This window comes from Alligator mississippiensis, chromosome 1 (assembly GCF_030867095.1).
Source record: "Alligator mississippiensis isolate rAllMis1 chromosome 1, rAllMis1, whole genome shotgun sequence".
Lineage (NCBI taxonomy): Eukaryota > Metazoa > Chordata > Crocodylia > Alligatoridae > Alligator > Alligator mississippiensis.
This window is the reverse complement of record NC_081824.1, coordinates 177,957,554-177,978,178: the sequence shown is the minus strand read 5'-3', so window position 1 is coordinate 177,978,178 and position 20,625 is coordinate 177,957,554. Positions and strand designations below refer to the sequence as shown.

At 44.7% G+C, this 20,625-nt stretch overlaps 1 protein-coding gene across 2 annotated transcripts in view; it reads left to right on the top strand.

Moving 5' to 3' along the window:
- Positions 1-20,625, top strand: part of CAPN13 (calpain 13) — a 44,636-nt gene that overhangs the window by 21,012 nt on the left and 2,999 nt on the right. For both annotated transcript variants that reach the window (XM_059717281.1, XM_059717278.1), the window contains exons 4-10: positions 1,544-1,662; positions 5,688-5,821; positions 9,732-9,906; positions 11,897-11,971; positions 15,351-15,436; positions 17,840-17,914; positions 19,382-19,548. In XM_059717281.1, coding sequence (XP_059573264.1) covers positions 1,544-1,662; positions 5,688-5,821; positions 9,732-9,906; positions 11,897-11,971; positions 15,351-15,436; positions 17,840-17,914; positions 19,382-19,548 — 831 coding nt within the window. The remainder of the gene's footprint in view (positions 1-1,543; positions 1,663-5,687; positions 5,822-9,731; positions 9,907-11,896; positions 11,972-15,350; positions 15,437-17,839; positions 17,915-19,381; positions 19,549-20,625) is intronic.

Sequence of the window (20,625 nt, the reverse complement as noted above, 5' to 3'; positions counted from 1 at the left end):
CTATGGTTCAAGTCCCTGTGAAATCAAAATGATACCCATTGTTGCTATCTATTTACCTCTAGGTGTAGAAAGAGAGGCCTAGTTGAGGCCCAATAGAAAGTAACATTCAGTGGATCAACTTCACTTCAGTGTAAGAATTTGCTACTTCATTTGGCTTTGTGACTGTAAAGTCCTTGTCTAGCAACTTTCAACTTTTTCTTTTCAGGGTCTTCACTTTTACCATCCCTCATAACTAAGCTTACCATAAGGAAATCTGAGATATCCAGGACATTCACATTCATCCAGGACATCTGGGACATCGCCCCCCGCCCCTTCCCCATGCTGTCACAAGTTGGTAGGGGTGAGGCAGCATGCCAGGCAAGCAGCAGTGCCTGCCTGCACGGTGCTCTGCACCACTCTGACTCCTGGACAGACTGTGCCCTGCGCCCCTGCATTTTTGATACTCCCATTATAATTGCGAACAGACAGCTGGGACCAGCCTCTGAAATCTGGGGCTGTCCTGGCTAAACTGGGACATACGGTCACAGTACTTATAACTATCTTCATTTTCCTTGCCATGGGTATCTGTCTTTATCTTGCTACAATTCCACACATTTCTGCCATCCAGAAATCATGTCTCATTTTGGGAGTCACTATTTATTCCTTTTGAAAGAAATAGCACTGTCACCAAGTTGGTCCTCCCAGCTCAGGGCCTGGCGGTGGCTGCACACCATTTATACTCCTTGTAGGTCTTAGGATACTCACACAAAGTAAGGAGCATATTTGTGGAAACCAAGTGGCTCCCTACAACTCCTTCATGGCAGGCAGATACCATGATGGGTGTAGTCTATAAAACAAGTGGTTCTCAACCTTTTTAGACTTAAGGCACCCTTTGTTAGTGTCAAGGCACCCCTCATTAGACTCAAGTCATCCTTTGGAACATGCCAGCTCTTAGTTGATTTTTGACTTCACAAAGATAATAGAACAAGTTCTCCTGCAAAGAATTCAGAAAGATCACAGCAGATCAGAATGCCTTTAACACTGGGGTTTCCTTTTGAAATCTCTGAATTTGTCTTGTGAGTCATTTTGCCGCACCTAGCAGTGAATCACTGCTATAAACTTAAATAGAGAGAAGGATTCATAGATTCTAGGGTCGGAAGGGACCTCAGTGGGCCATCTAGTCTGACCCCCTGCCCCTGGCAGGCAAGAAAAGGGTCACCAAACCTGGGATCATGTGATCCCAGTCAGGTGCCTGTCCAGGCGCCTCTTGAAGACCCCCAAGGTCGGGGCAAGCACCACCTCCCTTGGGAGCCCACTCCAGATCCTGGCAACCCTGACTGTGAAGAACTTAAATAGGATAAATAGGAATATAGTCCATGAGGTCTTTGAATTTGGGGCAGTGCTGTCATTCATGCTTGTTTCTATTTTGTCCAAACTGTTTTTGACATTTTATAGTAACCCTGTTCCCAAAAGCAAAACATTAGAAAGAGACAGATCTTGGTAAGGGAGAGGAGATCATGAGGCAGCAAGTGTGATTGCTTTGTTGTTTCTTGTCTCCTTGAAGGTGACTGCTGGGTTCTGGCTGCCCTGGGTTCTTTGACATTGCAGAAGCACTTTCTGGAAAATGTTCTCCCAAAGGATCAAGAATTCCAAGACAACTATGCTGGGATTTTCCACTTCCGGGTAGGTCACATGTTTGTTAGTGGCATTGCTCCAATGTACTTGTCTGAAGAGTACAAGTGATTGTGAACTACAACCCTAATCCTAAGCACCCTAGACCTTTGGAGTGTTCCACAGCAGACCCTTGCTCAGAATTTTCTCAAAGGCTATGATTTTCTAGTAGGCTAACACACTTTCTATAATCCAGATCCTTACATGCTTCAGGGTATTGGTATTCTGGTTCTGAGCATTATAGTTTGTGCTAAGGGTGACCAAACAAGTTAAAAGTGTTCTGATTAATTAGTGTACGTGCATATTTAACACAGAATTCTTGTATCTTCTTTAAATTTGTCCTACTGGTTCTCACTGGGCGCGTCTACACGTGCACCATTACTGTGCAGTAACTTAGGTTACTCAGTTAACCGGACTCAGGAGTAAATTTGCTACTTGCATGATGCAGGTAGCAAATTTACTCCTGAGTAGTTACTCTGCAGTAAGGCATATGTAGACACCTCACTGTGCAGTACCCCTGTTTGTGTGCACTGACTTGGGAGTAACTTTACTCCCAAGTTGGTGCACACACAGCATTACTATGCTGTAATGCCTACACGTGTAGATGCCGGTCTAAAAACCGCTTACTGCACAGTGAATGCACGTGTAGACATGCCCACTTATCAGTAAAGCTGGATTCACTATCTATTTGACCTTTCTCAAGCTTTCTTTGTTCAGCATCTTCACCTCGCACTGACATCCAACAGACAGGAGACATAGGCCGTTTGAAATTGCTCTGCTTGTGACATTTTAAAAGTAGGCCAGATTCTAAGCCTCCCACAAGTAGATGAATATGTAACTAAAATGGAGGCTTTACAAAACCAAACATCTCATAATCCAAATACTAAACCACAGAGGGAGAAGAACCATTACATATCACCTTGTCCAATGCATTTTGTCTTAAATACATCCTGTTACTTTTGTGCAATCTAACATAACTAATTCTAGCAGATGGGTGTACACCGCTTCTCTTGAGAGTGTACGCTACAGTCTAACTACTTAGACTGTACAGGAGAACTATCCTGATATTTCATCTAAATCTTACTGTATTCCATTGCTCCTGGTAATGCCAGGTGTTTCAGACTCATTCCCAACATGCAGAGGTGCAAGATAAACCAGCTAGTCATACATTAAAATGAAGCAAATGAGACTTTCTTTCATAAGAGCCTCAAAAGGATTATTTAGGATAAATCCTTAAATCTCAAGCTGTATAAATACATTATAGCATTTGAAAATGTTTTCTCTGTCCTCTCACCTGCAGATAATACATCTGCTTCTATTTTTCCTGTAACAAGCAACCGAGAAAACAAACTGAATGAAAATTCCTCTTCAGCAGTACCCTTCAATTATTCCATCAAGGATATTTTAGTGCTGTCCCCAGCTCTCAGTTCCAGGCAACATCACTAACAAGCTTTCAGGTTTTCATACGCTGATATGAATCACATTTTATTTTCCTATATTGTTTTGTTCCTTTTCAGTGTTCTTCACTTTACAAACTGTGGGCCCAGTCCTATCAGCTGCTGAGGGTTTACTATAAAATGCTGAGCCTGGTCAACTCCTAATATGGTTATCAGGAGTGAAGGAAGCTCAGCACCATATAAATATGAGATTCCATGGATCAAATCTATCCCTGGATTACCTGCACTGAAGTTAATTGAGTTCCTTCAGTGATAAGTTAATTCTTAGGGTGCACATGAATCGCTTTGTCCACCACATGAATTGGTACCTCTGGGGTAGAACACAGCAGCCATGGTAACACTGCACTGCAGCAGTTCAGAGATGAAAAAGTATTCTTTCTCCTTCTGAAAGATTTGGAAGAACAAAGGTGGAATGGTTCTACCTAAGATGAAGACCAGTCATGACACTGGGGGTAGAGTCCCTGATCCTGTGAAAAGGTTGCTGGGATCTCTAATGAATACAAGTGATCAAAGCCTCAGCTTCAGGGCTCATTCAAAAGGCACCTTCCAAAAACTACCATGGCCCATAATCCTGTCTGCCACAGGAATTGAAACTCAGAGGATTTTCATCTCTGCTGTTCTTGGCATCCAGTTGCCAGCTGGTCAGTAAAATAAAAGCCATAAAAGCAATGTCATTTTTTTAAAATCAGGAGATCGCCTTCCTGATTTTATTGATTAAGGAAACCAGTGGGTGTCAAGAGCTGTCTTCCTTGCATGCAGCCTCAACAGGACCCTTCCCTGTCCCATTCAGTATAATTCCCTCAGCTGAAGTCCTGAGGCAAACCTCCAAAATCTTGCTAAGCCTGAGTCATTGGTCCTGTATGTGTTCAGAGGAAGTGCTCCCCTTCTTTGATCACCAGTGCCACTTCCAGCAGCATGCCAGGGTTTGCCCAGGTGTTCATATTCAAGTGCTGGCTCCACTGTGGGTGAACTGTCTAAGTTTGTGTGCTCTGACAAGCCCAAACAGGCATGTCTATTGGAGCCTCAGCAGCCCTCTTTATCCAAGAGTAAAAAATGCAATTCTAAAGTCAGAAGGTCTCCTAGACTGCACTAATCTCCAAACAGAGGCAAGAGTCACGTTGTAGTTTGAACTTTACTCTTGACTTATGGAAAATCTCCAATATCTGGATTCAAATTCTCCTAGACTGCACTAATCCCCAGACACAGCGTATTGTTTGTACTCTGGAAATATGTTTGCTTGTTATGTTTACACATGAGGTGCTGTGTGAAGGTGTGGCTAAATTGCAAACCTAAATCCTTTACACCTATGCTTCCCGCTTTGTGAAGTTGGCTATTGGACTAAGCTTTCCTTACTGAGCCAGTACTCTCCACTCTGGGAGAAAAGGGCATTTTCATTTAGAAGGACAGCAGTTTAGATTTCATAAGTACTCTCCCATTTTTTACTTTCCCTTATAAAACTAAGGCCTCGTATACAATCCATCTCTCTCCAGATTTCAGTGATTCAGATATAACCAGTATTCTAAACAACCCTGGCTTTCGTGTTATAAAATATGAACCCACTTCTTCGTCCTGTATTTAGCCTAAAAAAATGGGTGGTTTGGTGTCAGGCAGACTGAGACAAATTATCTATCCCTCCTTTTCATTTAAAATCGCTGAGCAAGTTGGTCACTGAGGGTTTCAAGTGCAAATAGCAATACTGTTTTAATAGAACAAGTCATTGTATTTTTCATTCTCCAAAGCCACAGTTATTCTGAGCTAACTCTACCCCAACAAAACATCACTGAAGTCCTTAGCAGTAAAACAGCTCTGAATGTGGCTTCCTATGATTGCAAAGTCATGCTGCACTGCATTAATCTGCTAATGACTCCTTTAGATTTTTCCCCACTGATCTCTCTCCTTATCTCCCTCCTTGAAATGTTTCATCAGCTGGATCAGTCAGAAGAACACCTGTTCTGCCCAGCTGCTGAAGTGGCCAGTCACTTCTTTTCCATCTATCAAGCAGATGGATAATAGCCCAATGTCATCCTTTTTCTCCCTCCCTCACTGTTCTCTATATGGCCATTACAGATCATATAAAAGTTTACAGAGAGCTATATCTAAGCAGGTTTTAAACTCAGGAGGATAGAAATAGAAAAAAAATCCAGAGGCTGGAACTTGATGGAAGGTGTCTCTGACCAAAAGGTATCCACAAGAGAAGACCCAGACAGCTGAGTTGTGAGATTTGCCATTTTGTCTAGACACTTGAGTTTTTTGTTTCTCTGAAATACCTGCTGTAGTCCAATTATTATTGATACCCACCTCTTAACATGTCTATAGCATTTTTCATCCAACAGGATCCCAGAGCACTTGATGTCCCCAAGTGACTTCACCTGCCATTGAAAGGCAGTCACCTTTGAAATGAAACTCAGCAGCTTGTTTAACCGTGCGCAGCAACAGTCCAAAACAGTTGAGGAGAGGAAGCAAAGACATTACACACATCCCTGGTTTAGATTCACTCTCAGGCTATTTCTGGAGACTGTTGTTTGGAAAGAGTATTTATTCTTAAAATAGGTTCATTCTTTTTTTTTTTTTTTTTTCCAGTTCTGGCATTTTGGAGACTGGGTGGATGTGGTGATAGATGACAAGCTGCCTTTCCTTAATGACAAATACCTGTTTGTCCACCCTCGGACGAGAAATGAATTCTGGCCCTCCCTCCTAGAAAAAGCATATGCCAAGTAAATATACTCAAGGTGTATTTTTCTTTTCCACTGCAGAGTCCTTCATTTATGTGGGTATATGCTGCAACTGCTGCTATGGATAAAATATCCTGTGTAGCACTGCTTGGGATCAGTCACTGCTTCTGAGTGCTGGATATGTAATAAATAGAAGCTGCATATACAGGGAGCCAACACTGTCTGAAGACTGTAGACCTTGGACTGAAGACACAAAGTTTCCTGCATCAGTTCTGGGCTTTTGAGTGCTAGCTGGAGTTTAGAGCAGTAACACAGTAAGGTTAAAAACCTTCTCTGACTGTCCCTGACCTAAGGAGCATTACGGTCCAATGAATAGGGCATTGGTTGGAAACTTGGCAGACTTGGGTTTTACTGGTATTTCCCTCTTCACACCTGAACTGATTTCATATTAGGCAAGTCACCTTACCTCTCCTTCCTTCCCTCCCATGTTTGTTTTTGTTTTAGGTTATAAGCTGTTCAGGGCAGGGGCTGTGTTTGCACAGTGCCTGACACAAAAGAGGCCCTTCCTTAGTTGAGGTCTTTAGGTGGTATCATCAGTGGCAAAAAAAAAACAGTTCCTGCTGACAGCCATGTGTTTGCATTCACAATCGTGGCAGCAACCAGAAGTCACCACTTCTGCTTTGTTCTGGATGCTCAGCTGTGTTCCTGCACTGCTGGGCACCATCATATTAGCAATAATTAGAAGTATAGTTATGAGTAGGAACTGAATTTTGGACTTTTGGCACCAAAGACATTGTCCTTTATTAACTGAGCTAAAGAAGAATTATTGGGCGCATCCAGATGAGTGCACATATGTGTTGTGTGGTGCCTCAAAGCTGCTTGAGGCACTGCAAATCACACACGGCACATGTGCACCCGTTTGCTGCACTGCTAATTTGCAGCCTGGCAGCAAAATTTGACACTGGGAGACACTGCTGTCAAAAAAAGCTGCATCAAATAAAAGCACTGTGGTACATGTGGCATCAGCATGCACCTCCAGAAACAGAGCCTGGCCATTCAGAGCCACACTTTGGCTGCTGACCAGGCTCCGAGCAGCCAGGTTAGAGTCACTACTGCCCCAAGAAGCCCCCAGGTCCCTAGGTAAGGCTGCTGGGGTCAGCACAGGTGCTGGTCCCAGCCTCCCGTACCCTGCCCAGGACAATCTGGTATGTGCTGGAGCACACATACAGAGGCGTGGCCTTGGGCACAAAGCAGCAGTACAGATAGGTGCCACTGCTATTTGTGACTCAGCAAATGCACACTCCTGCATATGCATGCTTGGCTAGATGCGCCCATTATGGGTAAGTTATAGGCTGGGGCCAGTAATTAGGAGACAGGACTTAAAGCAAACCTGTGTATAACATAGGGTTTCTCAACTGGGATGTTACAACACCCTGGGGTGCTGCAAGATCATGTTAAGGGTGCCATGGCACCCAGCCCCGCTGCGAGGAGTTAAGCATCTGCTCCTCCTCCTGCCTAGCCCCAGGCATCTCAGTGCCCCATGGATAAGCAATGCTTGTGGCTGCTTCCCACCCCCAGCAGCTCACATGCTGATCACCTACATGTTCCAAGCAGCTTGCTCAGCCATGGATGGGTTAACCAGTGTGGGGCTGTGGGATTGTGCTTTTCAGCCTGGGTTGAACCTCAACTCCTCCCATGCTTCCAGGACTGGCAAGAGTGGTTGCAGGAGCAGGTGGCTCTGGGCTCTAGTCTCCAGCATGCAAGTTCCTGGAGGAGTGACTACAACTGTGATGGCCATACTTGTTCCCTCAGGTGCAGACCACCTAAGCCACATGGTGGAAGGTGGGGGTGCAATGTACTACCTGCTCCTTGTGTCCCAGGGTTGGGAGGTTCTCATTAGCATAACTCTACATCCCAAAGATTTCTGTAAGAGGGTTGAGCCCATCTGGGCCCCATTTTTACCAGCAAGATTAGTTTTTGGGAGTCTTTTTAGTGCGTTCAAGTGTCAACTGGTGCAGTAGCAACAAATTCCTCACACATTTTATTCTTTTGCAAAATTTGGAGAAGCAAAATTTGGGAAAGATCAGTGATTCTCAGTGCAGGTAATGCAGCACCCTGGGTTCTATGAGATCCTTTTTTAAGGGTGCCACAAGGTGCGAGGAAGTAACCACTGTAATATATGCACATGCTTTTGAAATGGGGTGCTGCTTCCATAGAAGTTACCAAGGGGTGCCTTGAATCTAAAAAGGTTGGGAACTATTGGTATAACACATACACACACAGCACTAAACATAACCTCTGCATTTTAGTAAATTTATTAGAGGATAAGCAAGTGTTAAAGCATTTGTGAGACTCAGAAATAGAAGACTTTCTGTCATGCTATATCTCAGAAAAGTTGACTAAGTTGCCGGTCCCACTTTGCTGGGTAAGTTTTCAATTACAGAGTGAACTGAGCCTATATTACATTAAAATTGCAACAGATGCTGTTTATGAGATTTCCATTTGAGAAGGTTTTTCCCTGCATACATGGTAAATTCCTTTAATCGGTGTAGGACAAGGACATTGCTTAAAAATACAATTAGCCTCAAATTTCATTTTCTGATTCTCCAGTTTATTAAGTACAGTGTACCCTGTGGTTTTTAATGACATGCCATACCTGCTGTAAGCACAGTGCATTTTAACTCATATTCTTTGCAGTTTCAGTAAAAGCATGTGGCATGCAGCATGAGGCTAGCAGATAGCACAGTGTATTCTGACTCAGGCGATCACAGGTCTGTGTCTGCTTCTGGCCTGCTGAGTGACATAGATAAATCACTTCACTACCGAAGGGCTCAATTTCCTCATTTGTAAAATGGGGATAATCATATCAGATTGCTTTGCTTTGGAAGCTATTACTGGGAAAGAGCAAAAGGGTGTCCCTCATATGATCTTGAGAGAGCATCGGTGGTGAAATACCTTTTCTATTGCATGGCTGCTCAGTTGCCAATGTGAAATCAGCAGTGGTCTAAGTTCAGTTTCTAGAGCTGAAATGGAACTGGAGTAGAGCACAGAGCCACTGCTAGCATTCCTGTCATGGAAAAAAAATCAGTCTTTGCTTGATCTGTGCAATAGCCCTGTTCATATTTTATGCTTGTGATTCAAATCATTCTTCCCTCTATTGCCTGAGTCCACTGGTTGTGCAGTCTGATACATCTGCAAAGCTAAAGAAACTGCTCTTCAGTTCAAGTGGCAAGACCATTAGTTTTGGTCCTTACAGTCCCAGATTTCATCCCAAGGAAATCTACTGTATCTAGGGCTAAGTACAGACAGTGAAAAAGCCTGAGGCTGAATTGATTCAATCTTTGTAGATTGGTCTATACTGCGTAGATTGAACAGATAAACAAGTGAACAGACATTCACTTTTGATTCCAGAAATGTAGCCACATGCCTGCAGTGGCTGAGGCCAGAAGCTGGGAACCACTAGAGCACAATTCCCTATTTGGTTGGGCAGACAGCTTGGGCCAAGGGTAGCCTGCCCACCCTGCAAAGCGGGGGAGGGGGGCTGTGGGGGAGGTGTAAAGCATCCTGGGATTCTGGGGGACTGAGTTAACTTGAATCTAGAGGAGATCTGGGACAGAATTTCAATAAACCGATTTAACCTAAATCAGTTAAGTCTGATACTACATCCATCCAGGTTTATCTTAAACCAGTTTTGGCCATTTTTAAAGTGGTTTATGTATACTGAACTTCTGTTGTTTACAGATAGGAACCAGTTTCCAATCACTTATACTGGGTTATGTGTAACTTATGTTTCTAGCCTAGGTGTGCACATATCCCTTCCTCCTGACACAATGCCTTTGTAACCTGCTTATGTACTCAGAGAGCTTTAAATGGGAATTCATTTAGTTAACTTCCTCTGTGCATCGCTGATTAAGATGGACTATATGGACAAATACATTTCCTTTCTATTCAGGTTACGAGGCTCCTATCAGAACTTGCACTGGGGTTACATTTCAGAAGCTTTAGTGGACTTCACAGGGGGAGTCCAACTGCACCTTGATTTGCCTGCCTCCATTCCTAAGCTGGAGGAGGTACTGAAAGCAGCTGACAAATCATGTTGCCTGATGGGCTGTACCACACCTGGAAAGGTAAGTACAAGGTCAATCTTCCTTTCTTTTACTATATCTGTATGAGGGTAGCATCTCTGAAGGAATTCCTGTACAACAGAAACTCTCAGAGGTAGTCTGTATATGTCTGTATTATGTCTCTATGGGTCTTATGGTTCTCTCTGGCTCTCAGTCTAATTACAGTGATGAGTATCACCAGAGAGGCTCTCCCTACCTAAATGAAAGGCTGAGATACTTAGACAGAAAAACCAGATGCTGAAGTCCAGAAGAAATTTTATGGATCCAAGGTACTTAATAGGCCTGTGCGAAGTGGCTAGTATTCGCTTTGGATTCGGCCGATTCGGGGGACAGTGATTCAGTTTGGTGTTTTGAATCACTGTCCTGAATCGATTCGGTCAAATCTGATTCAGAGATTGGGCTGCTGCCAAATCGGCTGAATCTCTGAATCGGCCCTATCCCCCACCCACTCACTCTCAATGGCTGCCCTGCCCAGCCCCAGCTCCCAGCTCTTTGAAAAAAAACCAAACCCACTCATTGGCTTCTGCCTGGTAGGGGGGTAATCCCCTCTGCCCCCACCACTCCATGCCACATGGGGGGGCTCTGTCATGAGCCCCCCAACCCCCACCCACTCTCCCAGCCCTCCCATGGTTGCCCTGCCCGGCCCCAGCTCTGGCCCTTTAAAAATAAAAAACAACCAAAAACCATAGACTCACTGACTCCTGCCCAGCAGGGGGGTGATCCCCACTGCCTCCTGCTGCCCCGTGCTGCTTGGGGGGGGGGGGGTCTTCCACAAACCCCCAGAAGCCCTGAGGCTGCTGCAGCAGCCAGTGAACCCAGGGTTTGTCTTTTTTTTAAAGGGCCAGGAGCTGCGGCGGGTGGGGCAGCCATGGGGAGGGGCTGGGAGAGTGGGCAGGAGTCAGTGGGTGCTCAGGGGAGCTGGGGGAGCAGGCGGGGGATGGGGCCAGGCAAGGGTCCCCCCATGGTCCCCTTCCCCTAGCCCTCTCTCCCCCGCCCCCTACTTACCAGCATGGAGTCTGGGTCCAGCTCTTTGCTGCAGCCAGTTGCCAAAGCTCTCTAAATCTTTTCCAAATCAATTCAGAGAGCTTTGAATCAATTTGACATTTTAATTGGTCTCCTGATTCGATTTGGATTCGGAGATTCAGCCACTGAATCGGGCTGAATCTCCTCTGAATCAAATCAGCACCTGAAGCTTTGCACGGCCCTAGTGCTTAACCTGTAAATTTGGTTTATAAATACTGTTTCTAGATAGCTCCTGATCGAGCCTTAGACCCCTTGTACCAGGGTAAATTTGGATCAGTGACTTTGGGACCACAATTACAACTCAGTTTCTAGGAAAGGAGGACAAAAAAGAAAGTATTTGGAGGCATTATTTGATATTGACTAATATTTCAATTAATAGAATCTACAGTTAAAGGCTAAATAAGGCAAGTTCTTCAAAGCCTGAAAATGTATTCAGAGTTATGAGGAAATTATGTAATGCTGCTTTATGGGCCAGTCATGTTCTGGTAGGGGCATCACAAAAGGATTCACAATGTCTGCTGGCAGGCTGCTAAGAGACTCCTGCAGATTTATACAGAACATGCAGAGTTCCAACCAAACATGTGTCATGCACTCTTTACTGCCTAGTTCACTAGAGGATAGAAGTCTACTACTGCCAAGCAGATAATGGAAGGATCCCTTCACTTCAAGCAGTACAGACCTCTAATGAGCTGTAAGACCTCTACTACTATCAATGACCAAGTTGCTCCAAGTCTGGACCCTTATGAGATTTGCAGTTGCACAATGCCCTCACTATTTCATTAAGGTTTTTGGACATGCGTATGGCTATAGCGTGACCTATTGCAGCTGAGATTCTGATGTAAACCAAAAGTTGGTCCCTTTTTTTTTCCTTTTCTTTCCTTCAAATAAATCAAATATCAGTTATGCGCATGGATGAATAGATTCTTGCTAGTCCTTCAGAGGGCTAAAGACTGTGCTATTTTCTTTTCAGCAGTCACTTGGAAACACAGAATGGAAGAATGGACTTGTGAAAGGCCATGCCTACACTGTGACAGGGGCCAGAGAGGTAAGCATTGTAATCCTTCCTCAATCCCCAGTCCTGTCTACATTAGTAGTTGTTCTTCTAGTCTACTCTGGGCTACTTCAATAGATTTTAAAATCAGAAGAGACCTTTACAGTCCTCTAGTGTACCCCCCTGTACAACACCAGACCACTGAATTTCACACACAGTCCTTGCAGTGAGCACCGTCTTTCTACAGTCTCTGATTCTATGAGCACATCAACATGTGCAAATACAGCAGCTGGAATTAATATGCAATATGTCGCTGAGGCTTGCAAACGCTGACACCATTAAAGTGGTGCAAAAGCATTGAGTCCGCTTTAAAGTGTTGTGCACACACACCTTTGATTTTGTCTACGCACGGCCTAGTACTCTAGAGTAAACTCTCCCAGGCGTGTGTCTACATGTGCAGGGATGCAGGAGCTGATTTGCTGGTCCTAGGAGCAGACTGCTCCTGCTCCCTGCAACCCTGCACTGGGCCCCCGCAGCAGCCAGGGGGAACTCTCTCTGGGCTCCCCCTGGGTGCTGGCCCAGGAGCTGGGACATTGCTCCCTGTCCTCAGGAACTGTGTGCTGCCAGGGTGGGCTCTGCTTCCGGAGCCTGGGAGGGGACAACATCTCCCTGCTCCAGCAGCAGGGAGCTCCCAGTCCCTGCTCTGTGATCATGGGGCTGGGACTGAGAGATCCTTATCTCCCAGTGCCAGCTCTATGGTTGGGGGGCCTGGGCTGGGAGATTTTTATCTCCCAGCACCACCTCCATGGTCATGGGGCCGGTGCTGGGTGATCCTTATCTCCCAGTGCCATCTCCATGACCACAGAGCTTGGACTAAAACAAAATTTGAGGGAATTTCCATTCCACCAAAAAAACCTAAAAAACTTTTAATCTTATCTTGGTATAAGATAAAAGTTATTATGGCATAACATCAAGATTCTTTCAGTGCTGGATAAAATAAATGACTTTTTCTTACATTTTTAGGTTTTTATTCATGTGCATCTCCCCTCCTGCCCCAATATTAATAATACCTGACTAGGGGAAAAGCCCATTTTGGGGCAAAGATACACTCCACCAGTTCAGTCCAAAAGATTCATTTCAGACAGCATTTTTGCTTTTGCAGCAAGGTCAGAGCTATCTTGCGGAGCAGTTGCTCATGGTCAGATTGGTATGGACCGTGGGGTTTTTCTTGCCTTCCTCTGTAACAGAGGGTGTATCCCTCTACCCAGGATCTCAAGTATATATTGACAACATTTCTTAGAAGCAGGACATTGACTGCCATGGTTCTCCTACTTCACCTGTGGCAGGTTAGGGTGTTAGGTTTGTGTTGTGTCAGGGTTGATGGTAGAGTTTAGATTATGGTTTGTATGGGATGGTTTGGATAGAGATAATCCTGCTTCAGACAGGGATTGGACTAGATGATGCGTGAAGGTCCCTTCTAACCCTACTTCTCTTCTCTCTGTGGATGTGTTGACGGTGACAAAACAAATGGGGAAGCCAGACAATGACTTAACTTCCTCTGGAGCCTGTTGTCCAGCTGTGACTTTCAGAGGGAGATATGCCATGCCCTTTACTCCAGAATCTCAAAGCACTTCGCAAAGGGATTTGTTTTCCTCACCCAAGTGGCAGTCCCCCTCTAGCACCCCAGCCCAAGCCTGCCTTCCCAGGAAAGGACTTTTGGTTCTGTAGCAACAGGTCAGAGCAACCAAAGACCTAAGTATCATTCCTAGCTCCAGTCACTCCTTTCCTCAGGGAGAAAATGCTTTGAGTCACTCGACAGTGACTCTTGGATGATTGAAGAGTTGACTGAATGGGCTCCAGAGTAATCCCTATCCGGCTACCACAGATAAAGGGGAACTGTTATGATCTTGAGCTCTGTGAAGTAGAGGAGTAGAAGGGAGATGAGCAGGGGTGGGAATACCACTGCTACTGCTTTGTATGTGTTGGGGAAGCACAATATCTAAATCACTGGCAATGCGTAGAGGGTGCATTCCCTGAGATTGGCAGTGCATGCTCTGAGATTGACTGCTGCTGCCACGGCCAGTGGTGCCTGGGGGCGGTTGCCCCCGCTGCCAACACTGCCGCTGCTGCCTGCAGACGGTTGCCATGCCCCCAGCCTCGGGAGGCATGCAACATTCATGATCAAAATGGTGACTATAGTATAGAAAGGTGAAGAGTCAGGGGATGTAATTTGGCGAAGTTCCCCTAAAGCAGCAGTTCTGAACTGGGGGTACATGTACCCCCAGGGGATACACATGAAGCCTCATCAGGGGGTACATAAGATATATTTCATACATTATCTAACACAGGTCGAAGGGCCTAAAAAAAATTAATTTCCCATTGCAAGGTGGTACATTAAGTCTTACTCTGAGACCAAGGGGTAAGTCAAGTGAAAAAGGTTCAGAACTGCTGCCCTAAAGCAAATCAAACGATATAGGTTTACAGCAACCAAGGAAGGATCTCAGCCTGTCTAGGGATTAGAGAGCAAACCCAAGAGCCAGAAAACCTGAGCAGCTGTTCCCAGCTCCACTCCTGACTTCCTGTGCAAACACAGACAAACTGTTAATCTGCCAGTTTCTAGCACATGCAAGAGAAAAATGCTGCCTATTTACCTCTCTCACAGGAGCACTGCCGAGGAGAGGAGTGGGGCATCATCTTTGGAAAGCTTGTAAGGAAACTGTCCCTGTTTTTTGTGGAAAATTTTCTGCCTGTACTGAGCATTCATAACCTCCAGTAACTCCCTGAGTCTATGATGAAAGTTAAAGGCAACGCAGAAGGCCTAGTTCCCCTATCACTTGTCAAGTTTACTGCCACTGACTTCAGCACTGTTACTCCTGAGTTAAGCCAGCGAAAACAGGAGAATCAAGCCCAGGAACTCCAGTTCCTGAAGAAGAAAAAGTCTACCCCCTTAGCAGGAAATACTGAGCTCAAAAGAATCAGGGATTGGATTTCAAGTTTACAGTGAGTTTACAAACACCACAAATAGACCAAGAGAAAAATCCCCAGTCTCCTCCTCTAAGTATCACTCCCATTTCCATATGCTTTATCTCGGCCTTGTACTACAAAATCTTTGACTTGACTAGCTCAGAAATGCCAATTGTATGGAATTAGTAACTGCATTTTCCTATTTGTGTCACAGTACTAGATGGCAAGTCATTGACTGCTTCTCTCTGTATTAGCTCAGTGCTTATTGTGCTACAGGAGGAATGGTTATGATTTTCTCTTATGCTTCATTTTTCTACCACACAGCAAGGAGGCATTGATTTTTAGCTGCTGCCAAATGAGGTCAAGAGTTAAATCAGTCCTCAGAGGTGCAAAGGTGTGTTATCTATCTCTGCATATCCTGATTGTGGAAAGCTATGACTCCTTGGCTTTTTGTTCTTTTCCTTTACAGATACCTTACAAGAATGGCTCAGAACACATAATCAGACTGTGGAATCCTTGGGGTCATGGGGAATGGAAAGGACCATGGAGCGATGGGTATGGATTTAAAGATTTAATCTTGTCCAAAGGCTAGATTTATTGCCAGAGTGGGCCACCCGAAATCCATCAGATGAAAGCCCCACTTGCAAAGCTATCTCCCACAGAAATCCAACTGAGGACTAAAAACATGAATGTGATGTTACTTTTATACGTGCTCCTAGCTGCATCTTGTTCAGCCATCCCTTTGTCTCTAGCAAACAACTTTTACTGTGGATAACTACAGGTCTGGTTATCTACTGTCTCTATCTGAAGTAGGCTCTGAACATGCTCTTGAGCATTTAGCTGATATTTAATACTTCCATCCCATATAGGATTAATTTCTGTGCTGCTGAACAAGGGTGTCTATGTAGATTACTCCTGCTGCAATATTACATTGGGTGCTATCTCTGTAATGTTGAATCTTGAAGGGGGAAGAGCTAGCAAGAGGGCCATTAATGAGGGCACAAATCCATTGGTCATCTGTCGATAGCTAGCCAGTGGGACAGGTTTTTATGTAATTGAATGGGAGGAAAGAGGATGGGCCCCAGAGGCAATGTAAAAGCATAGAGCTTCCATTTGTATAACCGTAGTCTTGAATGGATCTTCTGGGTCCTGCACATATCTCAAGGAGTTTCTAGGTTTTGCAAGCTGGCCCTCCTGCTTGCTCTACTTGGGGATCCATCCTCCCTTCTGAGAGTAAAAATTATCTAGAGAAAATCCCATGGCTTTGCTGAGCTATTGAAAACTATCTGTACTGAGACCAACCTGAATCTAGCTCTTGTGATTTCTGTTTCTGACTGAAGCTGGTGTTTTCTGAGTGAAGAGCTGTACAGGTGCCACTATAATATTGTGATTTAATAACAACAATTCTGCTCTCCTCTGGTGCTAACAATGCTAATAACTTCTCTGCTGAGAAAATAAGCCTGGTACTTAATGTCTGGATGGGCTGATGGGAATGTAATGTGTGATGCAGATATGTTTGAGCCCGGGATAATAGCTATCTACTCAAGACAGCATTTCCCACTTTTTGGAAGGGTGAACTATAATCCTAGCTATAATTGAAATTTCGCTGGAGCACGCTTACAGGTAAACTGCATAAATCAATAAATTATTGATTCATGCTCTGTTTATTTATCTTACGCTCTGCAGAAAATACAATTATCACTTAATTATAAAACTGCTGTTTGGAAATAACACAACCAACTGGCTAATGTGCTCTCTGCATGGCAAGAGCACCGAGAGATAATATCAGCATTAAAAATGTTAAGCCTCAGTAGCTCACTAAACATTCAGATATTAAGGTGTATGTTCAGGAAGGTGGAAAATGGGACGCAGAACTTTCCACTTCTAGGTGGCTATTCAAATGTCTTTGCTGCACATCATTGCAGTGCTGTTGCCTAGCCTGTGAAAAACAAAGTGGTGGTTCCAGTTCAGTTCCCAGTGGACAGCTGTCCACATTAGCTCAATGATGAGTTTAAATAGATGGGCCAACAGCCAGGTAGGCCTGAAATGCAGGAACACCCTCCAATTCTCTGTAACGAATTCTGCCCCTGTCATGGTTGAGGGGAAAAAGCAGCCTTGCAAGTGGAAGTAAAGTCAATCAAATGCTTTTTTAACTGTAAAATTGCCTTTTCAACAATACACCTTTTCAACAAAGTTGCACCCAAAACCCCCCTTATTTCTCTGTGTATGTGTGTGTATAATACAGTTGAATGTAGGATGGCCTAAAAAATGTTTTTTTTAATATATATACCACATTTCTGTAATATACACACAGACATATATTACAGAAATGGCCTAATTTTATTTATAGAGATATATCTATATATCTATATAGATATAACAGAAATGAGGTGTACATATATTTGTCAAAAATATCCCTACACTTTTAGTCCATCATATGTCCAACAATTCATCATTTTTGTGTTTTTCAACAAAAACCTGTGAAAAGTGAAAGAAAAGATTGGATAAAAATGTTTTTTCTTGATTTTTTTAAAGGTGGGGAATGGGTTGAAAACTCACCATTCCTGTGTAGACTCAAAGGAGAAACTCCCATACCATAGTGTCTGGGGGCCGGGCAGAGTATAGCAATGCAAGTTCTTGTTACAGCTCTTGGGGTGTGTTCTTTTAGGCCAGATCCTAGGAACTAGTTGTTCTGAACTCAACATGGTGCTGAGGCCAGAAAGATGACTTTATGCAACTTTTCTGCCTCCTTGGCATATATTTCCATGTATAAAAAGGTAAGTTATTAATCATGGATTGTTTGTGTCATTATCATGTATGCTAAATAGGGGGAGGTCCCTCAGTAGACAGGAAGATGCTTTGGGTATGGACAGGTGGAGAAATAGTCGTCAATATGAAAATGCATGAAAAGCATTACATATCTTTAATTGTTGCTTACTGTTCTGTTCCCTTTCCCAGTTCTGCCGAATGGAATCGAGTTCCAACTGAACAAAGGAGAGCTCTCTGTGAAGAGAAGGACGATGGGGAGTTTTGGTATTTTCCCATTACTGGTTTTGTCTTCTGGGGTTTCTATTCTTGTTTCTTTTAGAACCAGGGTGGGAGATGAAAGGAGCATATTCACTTCCTCTGCTTTCAGTCACCCTATGTTAGACATTTTACCAATGCATCTTTGGATTAGTCCTTGGGGTAAGCACTGTATTTAACGAACAAAGTATGAGAGGAGAACTGGTGAATATTGGCATAAAAGCCACGTTCAGATGAGCGCGGCTGCGTGGTATGTGGTGCCATAGACACGTCTGTGGCACCACATACTGTGCGTTCAGTTGCTCTCCGTACTGCAAGGGAGCAGCGTGTGTGTGTGTGGGGGGGGTTGTTGGCCAGGCTTTGTGCAGCAGGCTTACCATTGCTGCAGCCCCGGGAGGGCCCCAAGACCTTAGGTAAGACTGTTCAGGCCAGCCCACTGCGAGTCCCAGCCTCCCCTACCCCACCCAGGGTAACTTGCCACACACCAGAGGCTGTGTGGCACAGACATTCCCCAAGGACAAGTATCAGTAGCACAAGTGCACCACTGCTAGCTTTCCCCAGAGAACTAAACATCTACACATATGTGGACGTGCCCAAAGTGTTCTTCCAGCATCATCAAGGATGTCAGTGGCAGATTTGGGAGTTGAAACGACTTCCCTGACCTCCTATCCATTGCTTAACCATTGGACCATGTACGCCCCCACAAGACGTTGACTTGTTAGACAATATATGTAAAATCTCAGTGAGAGTAATAGAGAATTTGGGTAGGCAGCTGCCCAGCCATCAGGGCTTGGGGTCCTCCTGGTTAGTCCAGGTGAGCTCCTAACTCTTATGTATATTGTCAGTTTGGGGTATAATTTTGACACAGCTTATCCTTATGTATAAAACCTTTAGCCACCAGGAAGTCTCCTTCATGCCGACTTGCATGGTCAGACTCACAGCATGGCCAGGAAGTAGGATGACCACATGGGCTGGTGCTAGGGAGAGTTTGCAGACTTGCAGGCTGGCATGCAATAGTGATGTGGACTAGACAGGTACTGAGAAGTGAAATGTGGAAAGGCCTGTGCTGGAGAACTAGAGACTGCAGTATGGATATGACCTGAAATGTGGTGTGTTGACAGCAGCTCATGGAGCCTATAGAAATGTCTCACATTCTCCTTTCTGCAAAGGAACTGCTTTATAACCCCTACTTTTTTTTCCCCTCATCAATGCAAACATGATCTTTGTAAGTAGTTCCATACTCATAGCCCTTATTGACTTTAAACATATGTTTACATCATGTGAGTTCAATTGTAGCATCTGGGCTTTAGATAGTAGAACGTAGTGATCAACCCATTGCACAAGGTGTCACCAAGGTCAACTGGAGCCTGTGGCATGACATTTCAGCCCTGGTTACATATTCACTTTTGAGCACAGTGAGTGTGAACATTGATAACCAGCTGATGCATGATACTGGAATGTAAAACTTTTTTTTAGGATGTCATGTCAAGATTTTAGAAACCAATTTTCCAGCGTGTATATTTGCAATAGTACACCAACATTTCTGGACTTTGGGGATCAGCATAATACAACATGGTTCATGGACACACATGCAAGTCAGTGGATTCGAGGACTCAGCGCAGGTGGAAGCAAGCCTCAGAATGGTAATAAACAGGGATCCTGGTTTTCTCTCTTTAAAAATAGCAAATTCTCTAATTAAAAAACCCAAAACTCGTGTTTTTCTGTGATTGATATGAAACCCCACTCTCTATATAGGTATCAGTTGAACACAATGTTTTATTTATATATTTACAATTTTAAAGCAATTTGGAAGCCTACCAGTTCCTCAATCACTATAATAAAATAAATGCTAAATACCTATACATTTTGGCATTAGATTTTAGGTTTTTTATCACGGAAAATCAGAGCTTCCCCTGCCCCCTTTGCTCACAAGGACACAGTTCCAGTTGTGGCTGTCCCCCCACAGGTGCTTTGTGGCTCTGAGCAGCCCTGATATGCTGGTGCCCTGCCCATGCCATTGCCCCTCACTCCCCACCCACAGTCCCTTGGCCCGGCTGGTGCCCCTCCCCACCTACACTCAATGCCCCCACCCCAATCCCAGCCCTGCTGGAGAGGACCCCCAGCTGCCAGGGCTACAGGGCCAGGGACCCAGGTCCTCAGCCCTTTGTCCCTACCACATCAGTGCCTGAGCCCTGGCTGCCACCCACAAGAGGTGGCTGCTGCAGTGGAGCACAGAGTGCAGAGCCTGAGTTCTCCTCCCCAACATGCAGTACAGCTGGAGCAGAGGCTGTTGTGTGGGAGGTGGGCACAGGCTGCCTGCTGTGGGCTCAGGCTCCTCACCCAGCTGCCTTCCCCTGGGAGCCTCCACAGTATAGCAGGTGGGACTCAGTGTGTCAGGACAGAGCAGGGCTGGGCAGAGAAGCTTGGTGCCACTACTGGGAGCTCCACACCACCCTGGTGAGACACCCCCTGCCCACCTGGCAACAGTAGGGAGCACAACTCCATGCCACTGCCCCTGCTGCTGCCAGATGAGCAGTGGGTGCTTTGCCAGGATAGCACAGGGGTCATGGCAGTGACAGTGAGTCGAGCTTCCCTAATCTGCTCTGCCCTCCAGATTAATATATATGATTATCTATGATCCATAGATAATCATATATATCTCATATATCATATGAGATAATCATAGAGTCATAGATCCATCTATGAATCTATGCTGGGCC